The 24,125-nt window shown below is 35.8% G+C and overlaps 1 protein-coding gene across 1 annotated transcript in view; it reads left to right on the top strand.

Moving 5' to 3' along the window:
• prkd3 (protein kinase D3) overlaps positions 1-24,125 on the top strand; it is an 81,613-nt gene that overhangs the window by 28,879 nt on the left and 28,609 nt on the right. Inside the window, exon 3 of the mRNA XM_084393717.1 lies at positions 20,520-20,658. Coding sequence (XP_084249843.1) covers positions 20,520-20,658 — 139 coding nt within the window. The remainder of the gene's footprint in view (positions 1-20,519; positions 20,659-24,125) is intronic.

Raw genomic sequence — 24,125 nt, 5'->3', positions numbered from 1 at the left:
TCAGTGACGCAGCAAAATTGAGAAAAGTCTAACTTTATGCCAGTGGACGAAGTACACAAGTCAAGCATTTAAGGAAAAGTATAGATACCTTATTAAAATAGGGACTAAAAGTACAAAAGTATTTGTTTTTTAAACATACTTAAGTATTAAAAGTAAAAAGTACTGTTTGATGAACCATATATTTATTCTAGCCAGCACTAGTCAGTAAATAAGTTTATTTTATTTTATTAACGCCACATAATATTACTATCAAAACATTAAACTTTAAAATACTTAAATGTAAATTTACTGACACTTCAAGTGTGCAAACTAGTGAAATAATAAACCATATAGGATTTAAAAAATAGAGAAAAACTACATTTGTGTTTTATGTGGCAAAAAATAGTTTAAAGAGGAACATCGCAACTATGATGAGAAAAAACAGGAATGCTTGAGCATTCTGTCCTTTTTAGAGTCGCATCTTGTGACATTGTGTCCTGATTTTGGTTCGTTTACATGTCTTTGGCCCGTTTTGCGTTTGGCATATTTCATTCAGACCGCATTAGAGTTAGTTTGAAAGTGGACCAAGACCCATCTTTTTAGTGGTCTTGGCCCGCTTGTTTGGTGCACACCAGGGTTCTGATGGCAGCGTTCACACTTATTCAACTTAACCATACTAACAAAGCAATCGCACCAGAGTTATTTATTTGAACCGGTGTGAACACCCTTAATATAAAGTGGGACCAATGTTCCTCCTTTAACATGAATCATGAATCAAACTCCCTCAGAACGTCAAAGAAGTTTTCTGCACACATTTTTTTTTTTAAATATCCCAGCATGTGAGATCAAACCAATAAAAAAATTAAACGAACATTGTTCAAGCATCTGTACTTTATCAGAGTATTTTTATACTATATTCCAAAGCATAATATCATGCTTTTTACTCCACTATATTCCATAAAAAAAATGGAATTCTTTCCATTCGATTCTTTCCAATTTACCTGCTGAACTGGTTCACAAATAACACTGAAAAATGTATTTGCGAATTGGACTGATTCATTTGCTGCTGCTCTTGAGTGAAGAAGAACTCACTGATTCAACGACTCGGTCAAAATAAGCCAAGAACGGAGTATCATCAGAGCTTGAATGTGCGTGATAGTGTGGAAAGTTAAGTTCCTGAAGAATTTTAATACTGATTATAGTCAATTGAGTCATATTTTTGTCATAACTGTCAGTTATTTTTTAACTAAATCTCCTATAAAAGAGCAAGCTATTTAAGTGCATTGTTCTTAGGTCAACTTTTTTAATGGCTTGTCAACTTTCCATTCCTCCACTGCGCGATTCTAGCCACCACCGGATTGTTGTCAGCGCGAAACACATTTTTGAGCGTGTGAATGCTGATTCTTGTCAGCGCTGATTTCTAGTCAGTGCTTGAGCGTGCTGGTCTATAACTGGAAAAATAAGTCGTTGCAAAAGAAACGATACATAGCTTATATGTCGCATTAAACTGGCAGATTTTAGAATGTTGTAAAATTATTTTGCTAGTAATTACATGTTTAATCTTGTCTTGCCTGGATCTTTGGTGTAAACTCGTGAACACCCTTTCAAAAATCTTGCTTCCAAAACTGCATTTGACTGCTTTTCCGCTTTTAAAAACTGAACAAGAAAATAGCATTGAAGTTCAGGATGTGGTGGAGCATATCATTTTTGTTTGGACCTGAATGAATACACCTTTCACAGAATGTTTTGTGTCATCTTTAATAACCAAACAGAATTAACTGGAATGCTGCCTTCATGAATGATTGATGCATCTAGTTTGTGAACAAGTATCTGCTGAATGTCTCATGTGACTGTGATCTCAGCAGTATAACAAATCTACCCATATATTTGGATCTTTGAGAACATATCTGTGCACAAAAGTCAATGGCAACAAGAAAAGCAGCCGAGATGGGAGAAATAAAGACATCCTTAAAGTTTATGGCAGATGAGATCAGCAAAGTTGCTACTCAACAACAAAGCATCCTGGCCCTCATGGAGGAGATACGTAACCTAAGAGAAATAGTAAATCTGAGAGACAAAAAGATTGACGAACTTGAACCAAGGATTGACGTATTGGAACAACAAACTTGGAGTAAAGATGTCATCATTACTGGACTAGAGACAAAGCATCGCAGCTATGCTAGAGCAGCAGCTGGAGCAAATGAAGGCGAGGATGCTCCACCAGAAGAATTGCAGACATTGGAACAACAGGTTTTGCTGTACCTAAGCAGTAAACATATTGATCTGGATGAGAGTAATATCTCTAGCTGCTATGCAATCCCAAACAAGGATCGCAAAGAGAAGCCATCCATAGTTGTACAGTTCGTTTCACAAAAGCACAAGATTGCGCTACTGCGACAGACCAGAAAATTAAAAGGTACCGGAGTCTACATAAACGAGCATTTAACAAAGAAAAATGCTGAAATAGCAAAATGGAGCCGTATACTCAGGAAGCAAGACAAAATACAAGCAACATGGACAAGGAATGGGTACATTCGATCAAATGGAGAAGATCAAAACAGGCCAACCATACTAAGAAAACTGCAAGAATTGGACAGCTACAAGTGATGGTCCACTTCAGCAGGTATGTGGAAACCAAAGCTGAAATGCTTGGGCAAAATTGGAGAGAGACAGATAAATGTGTGCTATGTCATTGGAAATTGCAACAAAAGATGTGTACATGGCGGCACAAGGATCTGATGTGAACACTGTTACTCCTTACACAACGGATAAAGGACTTTGTATTGTTATGGATGAACATGTGAAGAAATTGGGGAATATAACCATAGATGATATGTCTGACCGGGATGAACTTAAGAGGTATGATTTTGATAATGAAATTGATCCGGATATGCATTATTATAGCAATCTTGACATAAATTGTAATTATTACACAGAACAAGAATTCAACAAGAGTGTGGAAATGTATGGTGCTCTGTCCATCATACATTTCAACAGCAGAAGTCTATGCAAAAATTACTCCGCTATCAAAGAATTTCTTAAGTCCTTTAAAAAATTTACTATAATAGCTATATCAGAGACTTGGCTTGATGATGACAAAGTGGGTGATGTGGGTTTTGAGGGATATGAGTTGTATACTACCAATAGGAATAACAAAAAGGGCGGAGGAGTTGCTTTGTATATAGATCAATCATTAAGAAGTAAAATTGTAAAAAATGTTTCATACAGCATAGACAATGTTCTGGGGTCTCATTTATAAAGCGTGCGTACGCACAAAACGGGGCTGGAAACGTACGTACGCCAGTTCCCACGCAAAGGTTGTGATCTATAAAAAACAAACTTGACGGGAGAATGTGCGCACCTTTAAGCAAACTTTGAGCCGTGCGTACGCACATTCTGGAGACAAAGGGAATTGGCGACACCGATGGTGAGCTGGAGTTAAGTGTCTTTTTGGTCACTTTTAGACAGAAAATCTAAAGAAAATTTAACATACAGAAAGATAATACAAATATAATTTCACTCACCAAGCCTGTCACTTGAAGCAAATATCCATCCCTTCTTAAATGTCCGCGCCAGCGAGCGCGTTGGGCCGTTTAGTGAAACTGACGCAAATAACAGTTTAAATAAATAAAATAATGATTTAAACTAATGGAGTTAAGCACTTAAACATGAAATCATTACTGAGAAGTTACAACATTTTTATATTCAAATTCAGTCAATAGAAATATTTGTTGTTAATGCGGTGTTTTTGAACACTTTTCCTCTGGCATGCTTTGTTTTAATGTTTTAACCACAGAGATAATTGCTTATCATGATAATACCAGATTGTCTGAGAAAATAGTTTCGTGCAAATAATGCCCAAGGCCTATCTGTTTCCATTAAAAGTATCAATTAAAAATACAATTCGGCCAGTGGAAAAGATTGAGAAAAACTTTCTCTGAAATGTATTTTACACTATTTGATTTATGTATTCAAAAACAAGGCAAGGATAGGCAACTACTTGATTTTTATTAATGTAATGTGTCTTGTACCGTTAAACGTTATCACGTGGATGAATAATCATATGCAAATGATATGCAGATGAGGATCTGCATAGTAAAACTAGGCGTTGTAAGCTCCATATATGGTTATTTCGGGGTGGAGACGCATGTGCGCACAATCTTCCGCTGACTGGGATTTATAAAGTGAATTCTGCGCAGGTTCTGGCGTACGAACGGTTTTATAAATCCGAATATTATTTTGCGTACGCCATTTTTGGCTTTCGGGCGCACGTACACTTTTAGTAAGGTTCCTACGCACAGTTTTATAAATGAGACCCCTGGACTGTGTAACAGTGGAAATTGAAGTAGAACGCTTCAGAAACATAATTATTAGCTGTGTGTACAGACCACCAAGAACAAGTTTGTCAACATTTAATGAAAAAATTGCAGATTTGCTTAATAACATGACCACTGACAAAGTACAAATTTTGTGTGGAGACTTCAACATTGATATACTTAATCAACGTGTCCTCAAAGGTACTTCTGAGTTTGTAAATATAATGTACAGCAATCATTTATGTCCACTCATTGACAAGCCAAGCAGAATTACAACAGAAACAGCAACACTAATAGATCATATTTTTACCAACAGATTTGAGGAAAAAGTTGTTGGGGGCTTATTTATTAGGGATGTTAGTGATCATAAATGCCAGTGTTTGCAATATTTCCAAATTTTTTTACACGAGAAAACAAATTAGACCATTAATAAATTCATAAGAAGCTGCATGGCAAAAAATATTGAAGAATTCAAAAAGGAGCTTAGTAACCAAAACTGGTGTGATGTTTACGCAGAAAGTGATGCAAATGTGGCATATGATACTTTCCTGTATAGATTTACTGAGCTGTATAATATCAATTGTCCCATGAAGAAGATTCAAAACCAAGAAAATAAATCAGCAAAAAAGCCATGGATAACTAAAGGCATTGAAAATGCATGCAAAAAGAAGAATACACAATATGTGAAATTTGTAAAAAAACAGGACTATTGAGTCGGAAGAAAAATACAAAAAATATAAAAATAAATTGGTAAGTATTATCAGAAATAGTAAAAAGCAATATTTTTACACCCTCTTAGAACAGCAAAAGCAAAATATGCAAGGAATTTGGAAAGTACTAAATACAATTATTAAAAAAACAAATAACAAACGAGAGTGTCCAAGTTATTTCAAAAATGACAATGAAGTCCTTATTAGAAATCCAAAGGAGATAGTAAACGAATTCAGTGACTATTTTGTTAATGTTGGTTTCAATCTGGCAAAAGGCATTACTGACTCATAAAGAGAAACATAAAGAGTTGTGAATATATCAGTTGGAACATTTCCTCCATGTATGTGTCTGACATGACCAAAAATGAAATACTGAAGATTGTGAATGGTTTTAAAAATAAAAGGTCAACCGATTGGACAGATATTGATATGAAACTAGTTAAAAATATAATCCATTTAATATTAGAACCTCTGACTTATATCTTCAATTTGTCCTTTAAATCTGGTGTGTTTCCAGATCAGATGAAAATTGCAAAAATTATTCCAATTTATAAGAGTGGTGACAGTCATTTATACTCAAATTATAGACCAAAAATACTGGAAAAACTTTTTCTGAAGAGGCTTGATATTTTCATAGAAAAATGCATGATATTAAGTGACGATCAATATGGATTCAGGAGCGGTCGATCGACTTCAGTGGCAGTTATTAAATTAGTTGATTATATAGCATCTGCATTAGACAAAAAGTATTTTACTTTGGGTGTTTTTGTCGACCTCAAAAAAGCCTTGGATATCATAGATCATAAATTGTTAATGAAAAAACTGCAGTATGGTTTTAGAGGCCGTGCTTACTCATGGTTAGAAAGCTATCTTGACAATAGATACCAGTATGTACATTTTAATGATCATCAATCAGAAATGCGTAAAGTAACTTGTGGGGTGCCCCAGGGTTCTTTGATTGGTCCTAAGTTGTTTATTTTATATATTAATGACATCTGTAAGGTATCCGATTTGTTAAAATGTGTTTTATTCGCAGATGACACAACACTGTATGTATCTGGGGATAATCTTCACCATCTAATTACTGATGTGACCAGAGAATCAAGCAATGGTTTGACCGAAATAAACTATCTTTTAATCTAAGTAAAACCAAATATATTATATTCAGTAATCGACAAATTAAAATCAGCATGAGCTTAAAGATTGATGATGTGGTACTAGAAAGGGTGAATGAAAACAAATTTCTTGGAATAATATTAGACCATAAATTATCTTGGAAACCACACATCGCTCATGTTCAATCAAAACTGTCCAAAACAATAGCTATATTACATAAAACCAAATATTTTTTTAAATACGCCCTCTCTGTATAGTTCTCTTATTGTTCCATACATTTCTTACTGTGTTGAAATATGGGGGCATGCCTACACCACAAACACAAAACCTATTTTTATTTTACAAAAAAAGCCATAATGACAGTCAATCATTCACCGTATAATGAACCGACATACTCAATATTCTGCAAATTTAAAGCAATAAAATGTTCTGATCTAGTCAGTCTGAATACCGTTGTCTTTATGTTCAAAGTCTATAGGAAAATATTGCCTGAAAATATACTATGTTTGTTTGAAAACAGGGAACAGAAATATAACCTAAGAGGAGAGAACATGTTTAAAAAACAAATGGTCAGAACAAACTTTAAAATGAACACTATTTCGGTAAAAGGGGTCGACTTGTGGAATGGTCTCACCGATGATCTCAAGAGGAGCAATTCCATTCATTATTTTAAAAAACTGTTTAAAATCTTAATTTTTGACAAATATATGGATGCTTAAGAAAAATTGTCTAAGACAAGTTTATGTATAATTATTGTGCATAAATTGAAACAACACAAGCAACAAACAAACATTTGTAATAACTTTAAAAAAAAAGAAAAATTATGTATGTATATATGTATGCGTATGAGTATATATACAGTATATATATATATGTATGTGTGTATGTGTATATATATATATATGTTTATACATGTATATTGTTTATGCTTAATTTTTGATGGGTAGATGTTGTTTTGTAAATAGGGTAGGCGTAATAAGCCATTGCTTCAGCCTACACCTTTTCTGTTACCCTCCTTGTTTGTAATGAATGTGCTGTACATACATTTTGTTCTATGTTTTGTAACCGAATAAACCTTCATTCATTCATTCATGTGAGTCAGTCTCATTAACAACAAGCGGGGGCTGAAGAACTAGGAATGTACAGTTTATGTGGCTAGCCAGGTATTTAACCTTTTACACCCTGAAGGCATTTTTAATGATTTCATGTCTAAGTGACATACTTAAAAGTAAGGACTTATAACTCTACAAACAACAACAACAAAACAAGTAGGGCTGTCACGATTGCTCGTTTAAATTTGAATACTCGGTTTAAAAAATCCTCAATTGCAATTTACCAATGTCGAGTAACTGGTAAAATACCGGAAGTTGTGCAATCCACGGACGAGAACGGACAGACTGTTTTCTAAGGGTGTGTTCACACTTGGCGTGTTTGGTTAGATTAAAACGAACCCTGCTGTGCTTGCTCTGTTAGTGCGGCTCTATAAGTGTGAGCACTGCCATCTGAACCCTGGTGCACATCAAACAAGTGGACCAAGACCGCTGAAAAGATGGTCCACTTCCAACCAAACTGGTGCAGTTCGAATGATATATAAACGCAAGACGGACCAAAGAAATGTAAACGAACCAAAAACAGGAAGATGCGACCCTAAAAAGGACAGAATGTTCTTTTAAGACACTTTTAAGTTTTTAATTGTAGCGTCTGTTGTCCAACTGAATAAATGTTTTTTATTTCTATAAAAAACCAAAAGGATTAAATATTGAAGACTGCTGTAATTAACATTGATCTGGGACTGAAGTTTTCAAGTTTCAAAAAGAATGCAAATGCAACATAGAAGCATCATAAAAGTGTCCCATGCAATGTATTCCAAGTCTTCTGATTTCAGACAATATCTTTGTGCAGGAAACAGACTAAAATGTGCCTCCATACCATATCCAATGACAATCTTCCCTTAAGTTGTTAACTTCAAGTCAAGTCATCTTCATTTATATATAGCGCTTTTAACAATGTAGATTGTTTCAAAGCAGCTTTATAGAGATAAACGTATAATTTAAGGTAAGATTGTTTTGGCTTTTTATAATATAATTTATTCTTTAATAAAGTTATTTTCCAGCTAAAGTTAGTTTTGATTGATTCACTTCCGTCGCAACGATCATTTGTTATTAAATTAGGGGCCGCTAAGACGACACCATTCTCTCTACACAGACTTTAAACGCGAACCTGTGAGAAACGCTGATGGCGTTCACATGCACATGGCTTGGAACTCGAGAACCAGATTGTAGCAATGTTAAAGGATCAGGGAAGGAGGCGGCGGGAAGTGGGAACCAGCAAACTTTCAACAACTTAATTATCATAAAATAAAACACAAAACAAAAGTAAAGCAGCAGCCCCTCATGGACGACTGCTGCATATAAACCAAGCGGCAACCTCCCTGTCTCTCTCTTGAAACCAACACGGAAGTGAATTATACGGCAATTCATCAACTGGCCGCTTGAGGCTGGCTGCAAAAGTGAGTCAAATCTGCATCTCCCCCATGTTGAAATGCCCAACTTTACAGCAGAAAAAAACATGTTTACAGCCTGGAGCAAAAAGTGGCTTTGGTCTATACAGCTAATTTTGCCATTCATGACAACTGTGAGGGGGGTGAATTTTTTTTATAACTCATCAGTTTAAATTATATTAAGCTTTAAATTTCTGCATAATTAAGGGTGTCCACTTAATTGAGTGACAGGTGGATTCCCTCTGCTGTGGTCATTAGTCATCATTAGCCGTTTGTCTGCTGTCTGTTAGCCGTCACGTTACCTCAGCTAATTGTCTGAGTGACGCGCATGGAGGAGCTATGCACACTGGCCTCGCTCCGTTCCCACTACTCTCGGCCCCGCACTGCTTGCAGCTCAGATCAGCTGTATTCATGAGGGAACCAAAAGCATCATTAGCAAAATATGGTTGCAAGCTCTGTCATTACCATTTGCAAACAGCATTGCGAAGTTGTGTGGTTGGAACTACAGCCTTTAACCTAGCTAACAGGGAACGTTCTCAGAAAAGTAGCCAACACTATGAGCAAACATCTTTCCACTAACGTTAATACGTCTTTAATAATGTTCTCAAACTGCTGTTTTTCAAATGTTTCAGAATACTCAGAGAACATTTAAAAAAAGTAACATTCACATATTGTTTGCAAAGTGATAAAATGGAATCTTCCCTTAACATTTGCATAACAAAAAATAACAAAAAAAAAGAATGTTTTGAAAGTTCAGAAAACTGATGTTTTCATGATGTATTTGCTATCTGGGTTGAAACATAGTTTGACCTACATGACATAATTAATGACTGTTGAACCAACATGGTTCAAATGACGAATGTGCGACAATGTTACTATTATTTCGAGAAGCAGATTAGCTAGTTAATAGCTAGTTCATTTCTCCAATGATGCATCGTACTAGTTAATCTTTGAGGTACGTTGTAGTATGGGAAACACCCCAGACCAGTTTTGGGGCTTTTTTTATTATAACTTATGATTGTAATTACACAGACAAAGATATATATTTCTTTTTTGTGTGAAGTGAAAGAAAGAATGTAATTTGGTTTTGGAACAATATAACACTCAATAAATTATTTTATTAAAATTTTGGGTGAACTATTCCCTTAAAGGAGCTGTATGTAAGACATGTATTTCAATTAATCATAAAATGGCCCTGATATGTCACTAGACATTAAGAAATCATGTTAATTTCAAATACTTATATCACTGACAACAGTAGTCCGGCCAGGATATTGTCATTTAAAAGTTATAGTTGCAGCCCTCAACTGATGTTGATGTTGTCATGCTGTGTTTTGGCCTGATGCCCCACCCTCCACCTATCTACCAATCACGAAGTCAGTTGTGTTTCAGCATCCAGGTTACCAGCTCTGCTCTAGTTACCACAGCTGCAGCTACAAACGTGTCAGCCTACGTTCCTGCTGGATCCTGCAGCCTATCTGGCAACCTCGAGTCAGGGGGGAGGGGGAGGGGATGCACTGCTCTACAGTAATTTGAAAGTGATTGCAGTACCAGTTTTGGCCACAATCTTACATACAGTTCCTTTAACCAAATTTTTGGAGTCATAAAACAGCCTGACTGTACAAGCCAGATTCTGTCTACTAGTAACACTGTTTTTTCACCAGCTAGCAACACCTAAGTAATTTCACTAAATTACCTATTGTTGGTTCGATAGCATGTATGAGCATTATCTGGCCCAACCCAAAAAGTACAGTTTTTTATTCTGATTTGAGCTAGGCTAGAGAAGCAAAATTATAAAAATTTTGTCAGATGTAATTGCTGATCAGGCACCGTATGCCTGCCAGGAGACATTGCCAAGACAGCCAAGAGCGAAAGGACTTGCCTTAAAGGGACTTTAGTCCTGCCTCAAACTCATGCTATTGGTCAGAAGTCCAGAAGTTGACATGTTAGGCTGCTCAAACATCTTGTTTTGAAAGCACTGCAGTGTTTACACTGTCTGGGACAATCAACCAACAAATGGCTTGAGACTTAAATTATTAAATCCCATGACTTGCACAGTGCTTATGAGTGGGTCTGCATCTATAAATCAGCTTTATAAACAACACACACACACACAGCATAAGTAAGACAATTCTTTCCCATCATGCAAGTCTGTAACCAGAGCATATTTATTCTGTTTTTACTGGGGATGCAACGAAATGAAAATTCTGGGCTGAAACTGAAACCGAAAATTCTGGATGCACTTGGCTGAAAACCGAAACCGAAAATAACTTTTTTTCTATAATTATTCATTCTTATTATTCTTATTTTATGTATTTATATTAAACTTTTTAATTAAATTCAATAATTTTATTGAATCTGAATTTAAAAAATACAAGCCAATAAAATAAATACTTTATTTAAAGTAACCAAAATATATTAAAATTAAATTAAATATCAATGTATTATTTTTCATTCAGTTCTATGCAAAAGAATGGGAAGTCAATGGGAAATGTTGGGTGGAAAGTGTGTGGGCCGTGCCAGCCGGAGGAAGTTAAAGGGTCCAGATCCAGACTTGGGCACAGAGCAGAGAGGAAAGCTCTCAGTGACTCTTCTCTCAGGAAGGATGCATGTCAGGAGCAGCCTGTAAAACTTCTGCGGTATGACATAAGTTAAAAGCTGCAAATGGAAGAAGGTTTGCTCTTTTAAAGGAGTCATGACATGGATTTGTTTTTATCATGGACAGTGTTTATCAGTTCATGCATTCCTGGGAATTGAACCTATGACTGTCTTTGCCAGCATCCAGCAGAGAGTTAACAACTGATCTTGTGTTGGTGTCTGTATGTATCTTGTATGTTGTACAGACAACTCCAGCTTAAAAAAAAAAGAGGCATTCATACAGCCGAGGGATGCTCATATACTGTATGTGGATGAAATGGGATGCAGATTAGGTCCAGTGTCCAGCTGTGTGAAATGAGCTTATATAATTCAACAGAAAGACTAAGGCTTTCATGTTTCTTGTACATTAATGGATAAAGCAAGCCTGGCTGCATGGAATTATGCTGGTTTCAACATGACCAAGCCATTTTATGGATTTCAGCTGCATTTTGCAGATTAGTTATTTTAATGTCGTTTAAGGAGTGAAAAGGTATTATGAAACTAATGGCTATGTTCGGGATAGCATATCGCCATTTTTACTCCTGCTATTTCTGCAGGATCTAGTATCTATTATGCAATGTGTGTTAGGCAGTGTGTAGCCTATATGGGCTTTTCAGTGTTTGATGCCAATACCAATGTCTCGAAACCAGGATGACTGTTCAGTATAATTAATAAAATGCTTTCGAATGGCCATAAATTGGCCAATTTATCCACTTGGCTGATAACTACACTATTGACCTTAAAAAATAAATATCCACAACATTTCATTCCTTTCTTGACTCATTACTATATATATATTTTTAAATACCTGAAGAGATCTATCATCACATAAATAAATACGTTAAAATTTTTAACCTGATTTTATGTAAAAATGTTTAACGCTCAGCAGTTTAAACGAATATTGAGTCAGAGAATAAATAAACATTCTACAATTTTAATGATACTTTATTATTTATCACATGGAAGGGCATGCATTATGGCCAATGTGTACTTTGCTTTCCACAATCTGCCACATTTTCAAAGACAGAAGATGAATATGTAAATATGTGCTGCACACTATAAACCCGAATAAGTTGGCAAAACTCTACATTTTTGAGGCAACTGATTGCCTTACATTTTTTTAAGTTAAGGAATTCAAAGTTTAAGCAAGCATAACTGCCAGATTATTTTATTTTTTTTACTTAACTTGAAATATTTGAGTACACTAATTCATAAATTTAACTTAAAATTTGCATGTAACATCGATGTGAACATTTTTGGTAGTATAAACTTGGCAATAACAAGCTAGTTCAATACATGCTAACTTGCTAATTTGCTAACATGTTAACAATGGCATGCTATAGCACTTGCTTTATGAGTGCAGCAATATTTTATTTTTGCAGCAAAAGTTTTTAACATACTTGCTCTAAAACCAAGCCACATGCACCACTTGTCACCATAATGGTAACTATAATAAAACCAACTTTAACAGATTTTTTTCGAAATTAGCATAACAAAACATTAATCACTACTAAATTTCCCACTTAACATTAATCTTGCACAAAAAACAAACAAACATTATATTACACTTAATTTTAGCATTTACTCTCCCTTTCGAGTGCCATGGGCAATATAAATCACAGTTTAAGTTAAACTTAAGTTTGTCTAAATTAAAAGAAATAATTTCATAAAACTCAAAACAATGCAACAGTTCAGTTTGCTTAAAATATATAATTTCTGTGAACTTGAAAGAAAAAGAAAGTGCTAAATACTCATAAAAGTTAATTTGACTGAACTAATTAGTTTAATTTAAGTTTGTCCTACTCAAACCAATTCATTATTTTGAGTGTTAGGGTTTACAGTGGTAAACTCTCCTCACAAACAGCAGTTAAGAAAGCATCTGATCAAGTGAAGTTCTGTGCACGATATTAGCAGCATTGACACAATATAGAACATTTTCATACTACAGTTATATAGAGCTGGTAAGTCCCGCCCATCCGTAAAACCCCAAGTGGACCTCTAGGTTGAAAAATCGTCAATGCAAGTGAATGTGAGAAAATAATAATTTTCTGGTCCCGTTTGAATAGTGCCATGAATGTGAACATATGTTGTCTGTGAATTTTTTATATAATTTTTCATGTTACGAGTTTGACAGTATATTGTATGATTCTTTGGCTAGCAGTTGTGGAAAAGACATAACGAGAAAGACTACATGTCGCCTATGTGACGTCACCCCATAACACATTTTCCCTCCACTTGTCAAATCACGGTGCTAATGCTGCGATAATCTATGGAGACAGATCGAGATGCCTGTGTGTTTTGTACCCAAATGTCACCATTCAAACAAAATGGGCTGTTCTTTCTTCAGATTCCTGTCTGATGTAATCGAAAGCAGCGAAGAGTTGTAGTCCACAAAGACAACATATGTTCACATTCATGGCAAAATTCAAACGGGACCAGAAAATAATAATTTTCTCACATTCACTTGCATTGACGATTTTTCAACCTAGAGGTCCAGTGGGGTTAGCGGAAGGGGGCGGGACTTACCAGTTCTGTGATGGTATGCTAATTAGAAAAAAAAGTTGCTCACGATGTGGCTGTTTTGCCAGCACATTGGTTGGTGATTGTTTTCCATTTTATGTGTACATCCATCTCCTCATGATATGTTGTGGACTAACAACAAATCAACAGTTCACTCTTATTTTTATTTTTGCCTTTCTTTCATGATTTCAGCTGATAGTCTTTCTGATATGTTGGTCTCTTGATAGTGTGTTTAGGTGAATTCATTGTGTTGAGTAATTGTGGGACCCTGGTCTGGAGTCAGTACACAGCTTTTCCAAAGCCAGACAGGGATTAATGCCCACAGGTGACATTGGGGCAATGCCAAAAACAGTGGCCGTGAGTTTCTTTGGCCCTGGCATTATGGGCAGTATTGTTTTAGGTGCATTGTGTGTCGGGACCCAGCCGGGAAGCAGCTGTGTCAGATGGATTTTTTTCAGTGAGGCGTAACCCCATCCAGACCCTTCACCAAGGGGCATCTTTGATCCTCACCCATCTATTCATGTCTCCCCCTCTCTTCCTATCCACCATCTTTCATCCCCTTGTTTCTGATATCCAATTTTTCCATTTGGCCTGTTGTGAAAGGCTTCAGAAACATTTCCTCAGAGCTAGCAAACTCCCCCCTAAAAAAAAAAAAAGAAAGTTTCCTGCAATATCCATGAAAATATGTTAGACACAGAATGCTGGTATTAAACTGAACAGATATACAGTAGTCAACATTTGAAGTGGATCAAAAAAGTTCATCAGAGTTGTCCTAAGACAAGAACGGGCATTGTTCAAAATTCATGTATAACTTTAATGAAAGGTTTTGATCCACTTCAAATGTTGACTACTGTACTTCTCTTTTGACATTAAAAGTGTTAAAGAGGTCATATTATGTCCTTGATTTTTTTCTAGAATAGGTTTTCATGCTTGAATGTTCAATAAATTATTTTTTAAATCTTATTTTTCACATATTTTACATTGTTACAGCACCTCTCTTTCCAGTCTGCAGTAACGCTCTGGGCTGCAAAAAGTAGATCGTAGAACTATTTCCACCAATGGTCTCTACAATAAAGTTACCTCATAATAGTTTTGTAAATGCAGCCCTATTTAGTTCCTGTCTCTATGAAGCCCCTCCTTCTGAAAAGTGTGTTGTGATTGGTCATCCGGTTCAAGTGTATTTCGGAAACGCATTACTAATGAGATTCAACACACTATCAACGCAACTCAAACAGGCCCCGCCCCTTTTTTGTAAATGTATTGTGCAGGAATCATTTAAATGATGTGACATTTTTTCATTCCTGCAAGAAAACTCAAGACTACAATGGAGGATTTCAGGGAGTTCAGAAACAGAGTGCACTGATATATAACTCCCGCTGGAGGGACTTTGTGCTTTATAACTTTGCAGGCCTTTTTCATGCTCAAACAGAAACTTTACACACTAAAGAAAGTTGAAAATGTAAAAAATCATAACGGTTCCTCTTTATGAAGATTTCTTCTGTCTGTCCTACATTTACATTAAAATCAAAAATACCAATCGCAATGTCCTATTTCTTTATTCTAAAATTTGATTATTATACCTTTATGCTACCCTACATGCCATGGTGTTGTTATGCGGCTATAGGGTGTTTTGGGTGGTTGCTGGACCAAGTCGAAAGAGCCCACCCTTTAGTCTCTACTAAACTAAACTGGTCATTTATCACATATTCGACCCTTCTCATGAACATAAAAAATGTATCTCATGTCGTTTTTTCATATTTTTATTTCTTATCACACTTTGGAAAGGTTTGACACAAAGCGTACTGTGACTGCAGACAGAGCTTTTTTCTGTCTGTAGTCTACGCGTACCAGAGAAATAGGCTATTACTAATAGCCTATTAGCCTATAGGTATTTATTTCAGATATATGAATGTACCTTGCATCTGCTCCCACATTACCTATTAGTCTACTTCTTTGGCACACCGCCTGTTTTATTTAAATGACCAGCTCTTCAAATTTGTGTGGCAAAGCTGCGTGACACACTGAACAGTGCGGAACGAATATACTTTTACAGACTAGTATCAATTCAAGTATAAATACGCTTCAAAAACATTCATAACTTGTTTTAGACAATACATAATAAACTGAGTTTATATCATTAGTATTCAGTATTAATTGATGTTACACAAAACAGTGTTTTATTTTCTCTGCCAACTAATCTTCAAAAGCAAAGTCACAGAACCGTTATGCGACTGACTCGCAGCATAGAGTGGTGTTTAGTTCCTGAATGAATACGAGTCTTTGAAAGAATCGGTTGAGTGTGTGATTCAGCGATCCATTAATATGTACATTACAGACACTTGATTTTTATACCTGAATGAATCAGCGTTTTGAAAGAATCGCTTGAATTAATGACACAATCATTCACACAATGACTTGCCGCACTTACTGGCGATATTACTTTCATAAATATTAGATTTTGTCATTCCGTTTTTTTTATATATTTCTGTATTCAAAATGTTATTTTTAAAACATTAATCTCATTGTATTATGCAATTGTAGTTGCTGTGAAAATGTGTTTACTGACCTTTGAGCATCATTAAACTCTGTAAATAATACATCTAAAAGCAACTTGAGATGCAGCATCTTTGTCACCTCTGCAGTGCAAATGCTGATTTAATTGGTAACAGCCTATAATGTCATATTATTCTAATTTAATTGGTTAAATTTAAGAATTTAACATTAAAGATTTCATACATATTAAATCAATTTAAGGGGGCATATATTGCCTGTTATGAAAATGTGATTTTCTGACAGTGATAGATGGCTATACATATAAAAAAAAAAATCTTCATCTCTATCTTTAAATTTCAAAGTGTTAGGCTGAGTGTGCTACATATTCCTTTTTCTAGGAACCACAGCCTCACATTGTGTGTAGTTTATGTCAATGTAACTTCATATAATGAGACATGTTCTAGTTGAGGTCATTTGTAGAGATAGGTGTAAAATGTGTCAAACAATGACTTAAGCCCATGCAGACCCCCAGCCTTCTAAGTCATTATTATACTTTTATTTTATTTTATGTGTGTTAATTAAAATTTGCATCTCAAACAGGTTCATTTTCTTCATCAAATCATGACTTTAAATTCACAATTCAATAAAGTCAATCACTGAAACAACAGTAGCCTACTGCTTTGAGGAACAAGTAGCATGTGTACATGTGTAATGTGCCAGTGGGATAATGACATATGGTAGCCTGTATTTGTATAAACTTCTTTATGGAATAAACTCAAAATATATGGTCTCTAACAAAACTGTGACCATTGATATGAAATAATGTCATGTATATATTTTCATATCTGTCATATAATTTCTACTTAATCCCTTGTCAAAAAGTTAGAGTATTTTCTAAAATAAAAGTTCTGTTGTGTATTTAAACTTAAATTGATACTGGTTTGCGTTTCACTACAATGTAGCCTTAAAGGGGTCATATAATGCCATTTTTGTACAAGCTAATATGATTCTTTAGGGTCTAAATTAAAAGTTTGTAATATACTTTAATTAAAAATTCTCATTAGTATTGTAAGAAAACACAAATTTTACCTGGTCAAAAACAGCTGTTTTCAGCACGCCGTTTAAGTGCATGTGTCTTTAAATGATAATGAGCTTTGCTCACCCCGCCCCTCTGTTCTGTGCGTACACCGTTTTTAATAATAACACAATAACCATAACGCGTTGTTCATTATAAACGTGGGATTATGAATTATATTGAGAACGGCGTACATAGAAAACATGCCGTAATGTACCCTGAGTGTAAACAGCCGCATTCATCGTGAAGCGTGCAAGCGATTTGCAAAGATTAATATAAATATTCATATAAAGGTTAATAAAACGTTACACTCACTTCTTCTTCTGGAGGTGCAGCAGGAACACGAATAGTTGGTACCGATCCTTTTTTCAGGAGCAGCTTCTTAGCAAAACCAGTTTTATTTGAAACGCTGCTGTCAATCAACAATCGTAGGAGGGGCGTCGATTTTGTGACGTCACAAAATCGAACGGCTTGATTTGAGAGAGGGGAAAACATATAAGAAGATTAAAAAAAAAAACACTGGATGGATTTTTATCATTTTATGATGGTTGTGTACAGGCACTGCCAACACACATTTCAGTACAATCAACTTGTAAAAGTGCATGTACCATTATATGACCCCTTTAATGCATTCGCTGCGCGCTGTCCAACTGTAGCAGCGGATGAGATATTATTCTGTTAGCGGAACTGAGGAAGAACTGATGACGGCATGGTTTGATCTTTGGTTCACCAATCAGCGGAAAGGGGCGTTTCATTCCCGTAAAGATCAAATATTCAAGCTGTTTATCCATTTTTGGTTTTATTGTATTTATATATGGTGCATTTACACAAAGTGTGATGAAACAAAAATAAAACTAAGAAAACACGACATGAGATTTGTTTTTTATGATCACGAGAAGGGTGGAATATGTGATAAATGAGCAGTTTCTTGGTTTTTGAAGACAATAACTAGAAAACAAATTATCCGAAGGTACACTGACCCTATATGGTATTTTCGCCTTCGGTGTACTGTAAGTCTGTGGTATTTTATTTATTTATTTGTTTGTTTATCTAATCATCCTTCAGTTCACATAATTTGAGGTATCATAATGCTCATAGTTCAAAGGATTCGAATCCATAACCGCAAATAAGTTACAATGATACTTGCTTTAGTAAAGGGAATTATTACACACAAAGTTGACTTAGATTTGAAAAAGGAGGGTAAATAAATGACATTAGGCATGATTGTTTATATCATTGCAAAAATGTAAATTGTATTATTATCTGTGTATGTATGCATGTATATATGCATGTATATATATATATATATATATATATATATATATATATTCCTATACATACATTACATTCATGTATAGCAATATATACTATATATTACAAATTTCGCAAAATGTTGCAAATTGTGTCTATATTATCATCCAGCTCTTTATATAAAGTTAGATATAAAAGTATGTCCAGCTTTTCCTCATACATACAGAATATATTGCGTATGGCAAGATATACTAAATAGCAAATCTCAACTGTTTGATTGCTTGCATTGTCGCAAAATATTATCGCTTGGCTCTAATCTGCTAAATGCCACTATAAGGCATAAAGATATAAACATCAATCATCATTAACATCATGATGAATTTGATGTTAAGCTGCTTTGAAACAATGCGGATTGTGAAAAGCGCTGCATGTACATTATGACACAAATACAACTTGACTTGACTTGACATATTCAATTATTCTTTCTCTAAAAATCCTTTAGCTTTAAAGAAGACCTGATGTAGATCCCAGAGATTCCGGAGTACACCAGAGACATATCAGTGTGAAATATTCTCAATGGGAGGGTGTTTGGTGATTCTTGATAAGAGGAAATACCTCAGAATTGGCTGTGATCACCATTTCCTGACAGGACTTCTCACCGCTCTGACTGTGTGACTATTCCACTTTGGAATGTTTATGCTTTCCTCTAAACTTAACGAGTGTCATCTAATATATCAGGTTAATTGCTCAAATTCTTGAAAAAAGAAAAATAGGATTTAACAATTTTCACTCAGAAATTGCTAGTAAATTTGAACAAATACTTCCAAAGTAACAGGAAGTAACATATTGAATTAAACATTAAATTTTGGAGAAGAAAGTCTGAAATAGTACTTGCTTTTAAAAACTCTTTGTTTTATGTACAACTTTGAAAAATCATTTTACTGTGTATTTTATTTGTAGAGACACTGCTTGCTGTGTGTGCAAATATTTCACTCTGTCTTTATGGATGAATTTAGATGTAACTGGTCCTACTCACACACGCTCCGAGCTGGATTTGAACCGGCCTCACCAGCATGAGAGGCGGGAGCATTAACAAAGAGGCTAAAGACCACAGCCTCTAGCATCAGTCGCTTGTGCGCCTCTTGAGGCCCAAAAAAAAAAAATTGCTTTAAAAAAGGTCATATAAGCAAGGTTAATGAGTCCTTTCTATCTTGCAAATAGTTTTCTTTTTTAGTGTTTGGCATTTCTTTCATTTGGAGAAGAGCTGTGGTGGAGGAAGTGGAGAACAGTAGTGTGACTCATCACTGTGGGCTTGATTTCAACAGATGTTTTACAGACCTTCCCTTTGCAGGGCTAATATTCCAGGCGCTCTGCTCTGCATGCCTCCCAGCTTTAGTAATCTCCTTAGAGGGGAGCCATTGCTGAAAAACAGGGCCTGGATGTTCCTTTCTTTGTGTCTCTCTCTCTCTCTTGTCATATTGTCTTTGGCTCTAGGGAGGGTATTAGGATTCATCGCACATCTCTTGAATACCTGATTCTTACTGGTTGTGGGTGGCGTTGAGTACTCAGATATTATGTAATGAGTGCTAATATTCCATAATTTTCCATAGCAACATACAAATGCTACTTCATATGCTAGTCTTTTTATATCAACACTCTCTATATAAATAGATAGATCGATAGATAGACAGACAGACAGACAGACAGACAGACAGACAGATAGATAGATAGATAGATAGATAGATAGATAGATAGATAGATAGATAGATAGATAGATAGATAGATAGATAGATAGATAGATAGATAGATGATAGATCTTCTCAAAAGTTTACAATATAAAATGCAAAGTTCTGATGAAGAAAAGAAGCTCCTTTGATGTTTGATTTGATTATTAATAACATATCCCATCCTCCCCTCCTCAGTTCCCAGAATGTGGATTCTTTGGCTTGTACGATAAGATCTTGCTCTTCCGCCATGATCTGAACTCAGACAACATCCTCCAGCGGCTAATGTCGGCAGAGGATATCCATGAGGGAGATCTTATTGAGGTCGTCCTGTCTGGTGAGTTGTGCTAGCTGTGCCTTTAATAATATGCATTGTATAAGCAAAAAGTATCACTTTAAATTAACACCAGCTTTACCATTCTCATAAATTTCATGTATAACATTCTTATGTATTTCATCTATCATACACCTCCGTTCAAAAGTTTGGGATCAGCACAATGTTGTTGTTGTTATTTTCTTAAAAGAAATTAATACTTTTATTCAGCAAAAACGCAAAATAAACAGTAAATAAACAGTAAAGACATTACAACACAAAAGATTTCTATTTCAAAATAAAAACTGTTCTTTTGAACTTTCTATTCATCAAAGATTAATTGATCTCCACAAAATATATAGCAGTCCAACTCTTTTCAACATTGATAACAAAAATAAATGTTTCTTGAGCATCAAATCAGCATATTAAAATTATTTCTGAAGAATCATGTGACACTGAAGAGTAATGATACTGAGAATTTTTATATCTCACAATTCTGACTTTTTTTCCCCTCACAATTGCAAGTTTATCAACTCAATAAAAACTCTTCCGAGAAAAAAACTCAAAAAAGGTAATTGACACTTTATCCCACTCTGAATTGTGAGATAAAGTTGCAATTACCTTTTTGGATTTTTTTTCTCTTTCTAAGTTATTTTTCACAATTCTAAGAAACAATGTCTTAATTATGATATATAAACTTGCAATTGTGAGAATAAAAGTCAGATTTGTGAGATTAAAAACTTGCATTAGCTTTTTATTTTTTCTGTTGAGAAAACAAGCTTCCATAGTCTTAAGAGATTTCTCCTATATAAAAAAAAAATTGCTTAACACAAACTTTTGAACTGTAGTGTGTATATATACAGTGCTGGGGAGATATTAACAAGCTAATACGCTTATTTTGTCTTCTTTTTTGGGCTCTTTGTATAGAGTGTATAACAAACAGGTTCTGGGAATAAATCATATCTCTATAGCAAAAGTGGCAATCACACATGAAGAACCAGATACTTACAGTAGCTTCCTTAGTGTTTTTTTTTTATTTTTTTTAAGCAATTTGTAGTGTAGCCAGAACAGGTTATCTTCACTCAATTATGCAATGATTTATAGCTTTGCAGTTACACTGATGGCCATATATTTCTCACATCTCTGCAAGACAGAGCAGATACGTTTCACTCTGTGATTAGATTGTATTCGGTTGTGGCACATGTGTGCCAGATGGAGGGGCCCATGTTAATCTAGTCAATGTGAACTTCAGGTGGTTCCCCTTCAAATGCCTGTTAACACAGGCAGACCAATTCCCATAAGACCACCTATCACAATCGGTTTTCTAATTTTACGACATGCTCAGTGTACAGAGCCATGTGTTAAAAGATTTATGGTCAATCATGTTGGCTCACAGGGTTCTGTTTACAAGACAAGAACAAGTGACTTTGTCGGATACATTTAAATATGTTGCAACCAGGTCTATCCAGTTCTGCTTTCACTTAGTACAGTAGGTCTCCACCACTGAGTGTTTGAGCTCATCTCTGTTCCTGTGCAGAATGCTTTGTGCATCCTGTGTAGGCCTGCTGTATAAAACTTATCTTCCTGTCGGTGGTGTGTTCACATGGGAGCTGTTCAGCACACCTGCTCCTCACATCCTCCTCACTCCTCAGTGGCAAACAGCACTGTCCAGCACTGGAAATCAACACAATATGCATGACTGATTCCAATCCCATGCGGTCTCCCAGAACTCAGATTATTATTCATGAGAGTTTTCCTGACGGTTAGACAACCGTGCTGAGAATTCCCAGCAGAGAATGATTTGTAATTGTGCTGTATTGAACCAAGCTCAAGTGGAAATATAACAGGAACTATTCCTGTTTCGACAGTGGAAAAGCAGCTTGTGACTGCTGCTTTGTCTAGTATAGAGTCATAAATTATTGAAAAAGGAAATAAATAAAACGACTTTTTGATTAAAAATATGCAGGATTAGATTGACAATTTCTCCTTTGAGTCTTAATAATTGCCAAATGGACAAAAAAAACAACTCTTAAGCTGTCTTTACACTATGACGTTATCATCAGAGTAGTCAAGATTTAAGACGTGTATGGCCTTTTTAGTTAGTTTATTTGTTAGTTTGTCCTGATTTTTGTTTTTCTTATACAATCAGTTTCACCAGGGATGAACCGCTGAACATTCGGCAGAACACACTACCCAATCTTCTACTGGTTTTTGATTATTCTTACGTTTTGTTGAACGTTGTAGTTGGAGGAGCAGCAATGATGCTCAAGCACTTCAAGACGCGCAAGCGTGGTAACCGAGCTGGCACGCTAGTCAAGCTCAGACAGCACGGCTTTAAAACTGCGCTGCCTTGTATCCATCCGGCGAATCTCCGCTCTCTACCCAACAAACGGATGAACTTCCCCAACAAGTAAGGACCTGCTACTCTGTGTTTCACAGAAACGTGGCTGAATGGAGCCATTCCGGATAGTGCGTGACATCTGCCGGCTTCCAGCTGTTCAGAGCGGATCGCGACGCAGAATCAGTGGGGAAATCGCGTGGCGGTGGGACATGTTTCCACATCACTGAAATGTGGTGTACAGATGTGACAGTGTTTAAGATGTGCTATCCTGATCTAAAAGCGCTCTTCGTTATCTGTAAACCCCTCTATTCTCTGCGGGAGTTCCCTCGTTCATTCTCGTAAGTGTTTACATTCCAGCGCAAGCACGCGTGAGTGCAGTGCTGCAACAGAGCTGAGCAGCAACACCCGGACTCTCTTACTATTATTCTTGGTGACTTTAATCAAGCAAACCTCACCCTCGAACTGCCAAAATACAGACAACACATTACCTGCCCTACCTGAGACAAAAATATTTTGGACCACTGCTACACCACAGTAAAGAATACATACAGTATCACTCTGTCCCTAGAACAGCTTTAGGACTCTCTGATCATTGTCTGGTTCATCTTATACAGACCTACAGGCAGAAACTGAAATCAGCTAAACCTGTAATAAGGACTGTTAAAAGATGGACTAATGAAGCAGAGCGAGATTTACAAGCCTGCTTCGAGTGCACTGATTGGAGTGATTTTGAAACTGCTGCCACTGATTTGGATGAGCTCACATATTCTGTCACATCATACATCAGTTTCTGTGAGGATATGTGCATTTTTTAGGACTTATTTAACATACAACAACGACAAACCATGGTTCTTAGTGAAACTCAGACAGCTTCGTCAGGTCAAAAAGATGCATATGCCTATACCTGTAGGAATAGGGCCAAAAGGCCAAAAACACACTGATAAAGAGATTCAAGTGGCTAAGAGAAGCTACTCTAAAAAGCTGGAAAATAGGTTTTCAGCCAAGGACCATGCGTCAGTGTGGAAAGACCTGAAAGACATCACAATCTACGAGACACCATCCCTCAGTTCTGTAGGGAATCAACAATTGGCCGACGACCTGAATGATTTCTACTGCAGATTTGAAAATCCCAGTCTCACACCCACTCTGA

Source organism: Rutilus rutilus (genome assembly GCF_951802725.1).
Source record: "Rutilus rutilus genome assembly, chromosome: 21".
In the NCBI taxonomy this organism is placed as follows: Eukaryota; Metazoa; Chordata; class Actinopteri; order Cypriniformes; family Leuciscidae; genus Rutilus; species Rutilus rutilus.
Note: the sequence above shows the minus strand (reverse complement) of the source record. Positions and strands in the feature narration are given on the sequence as shown.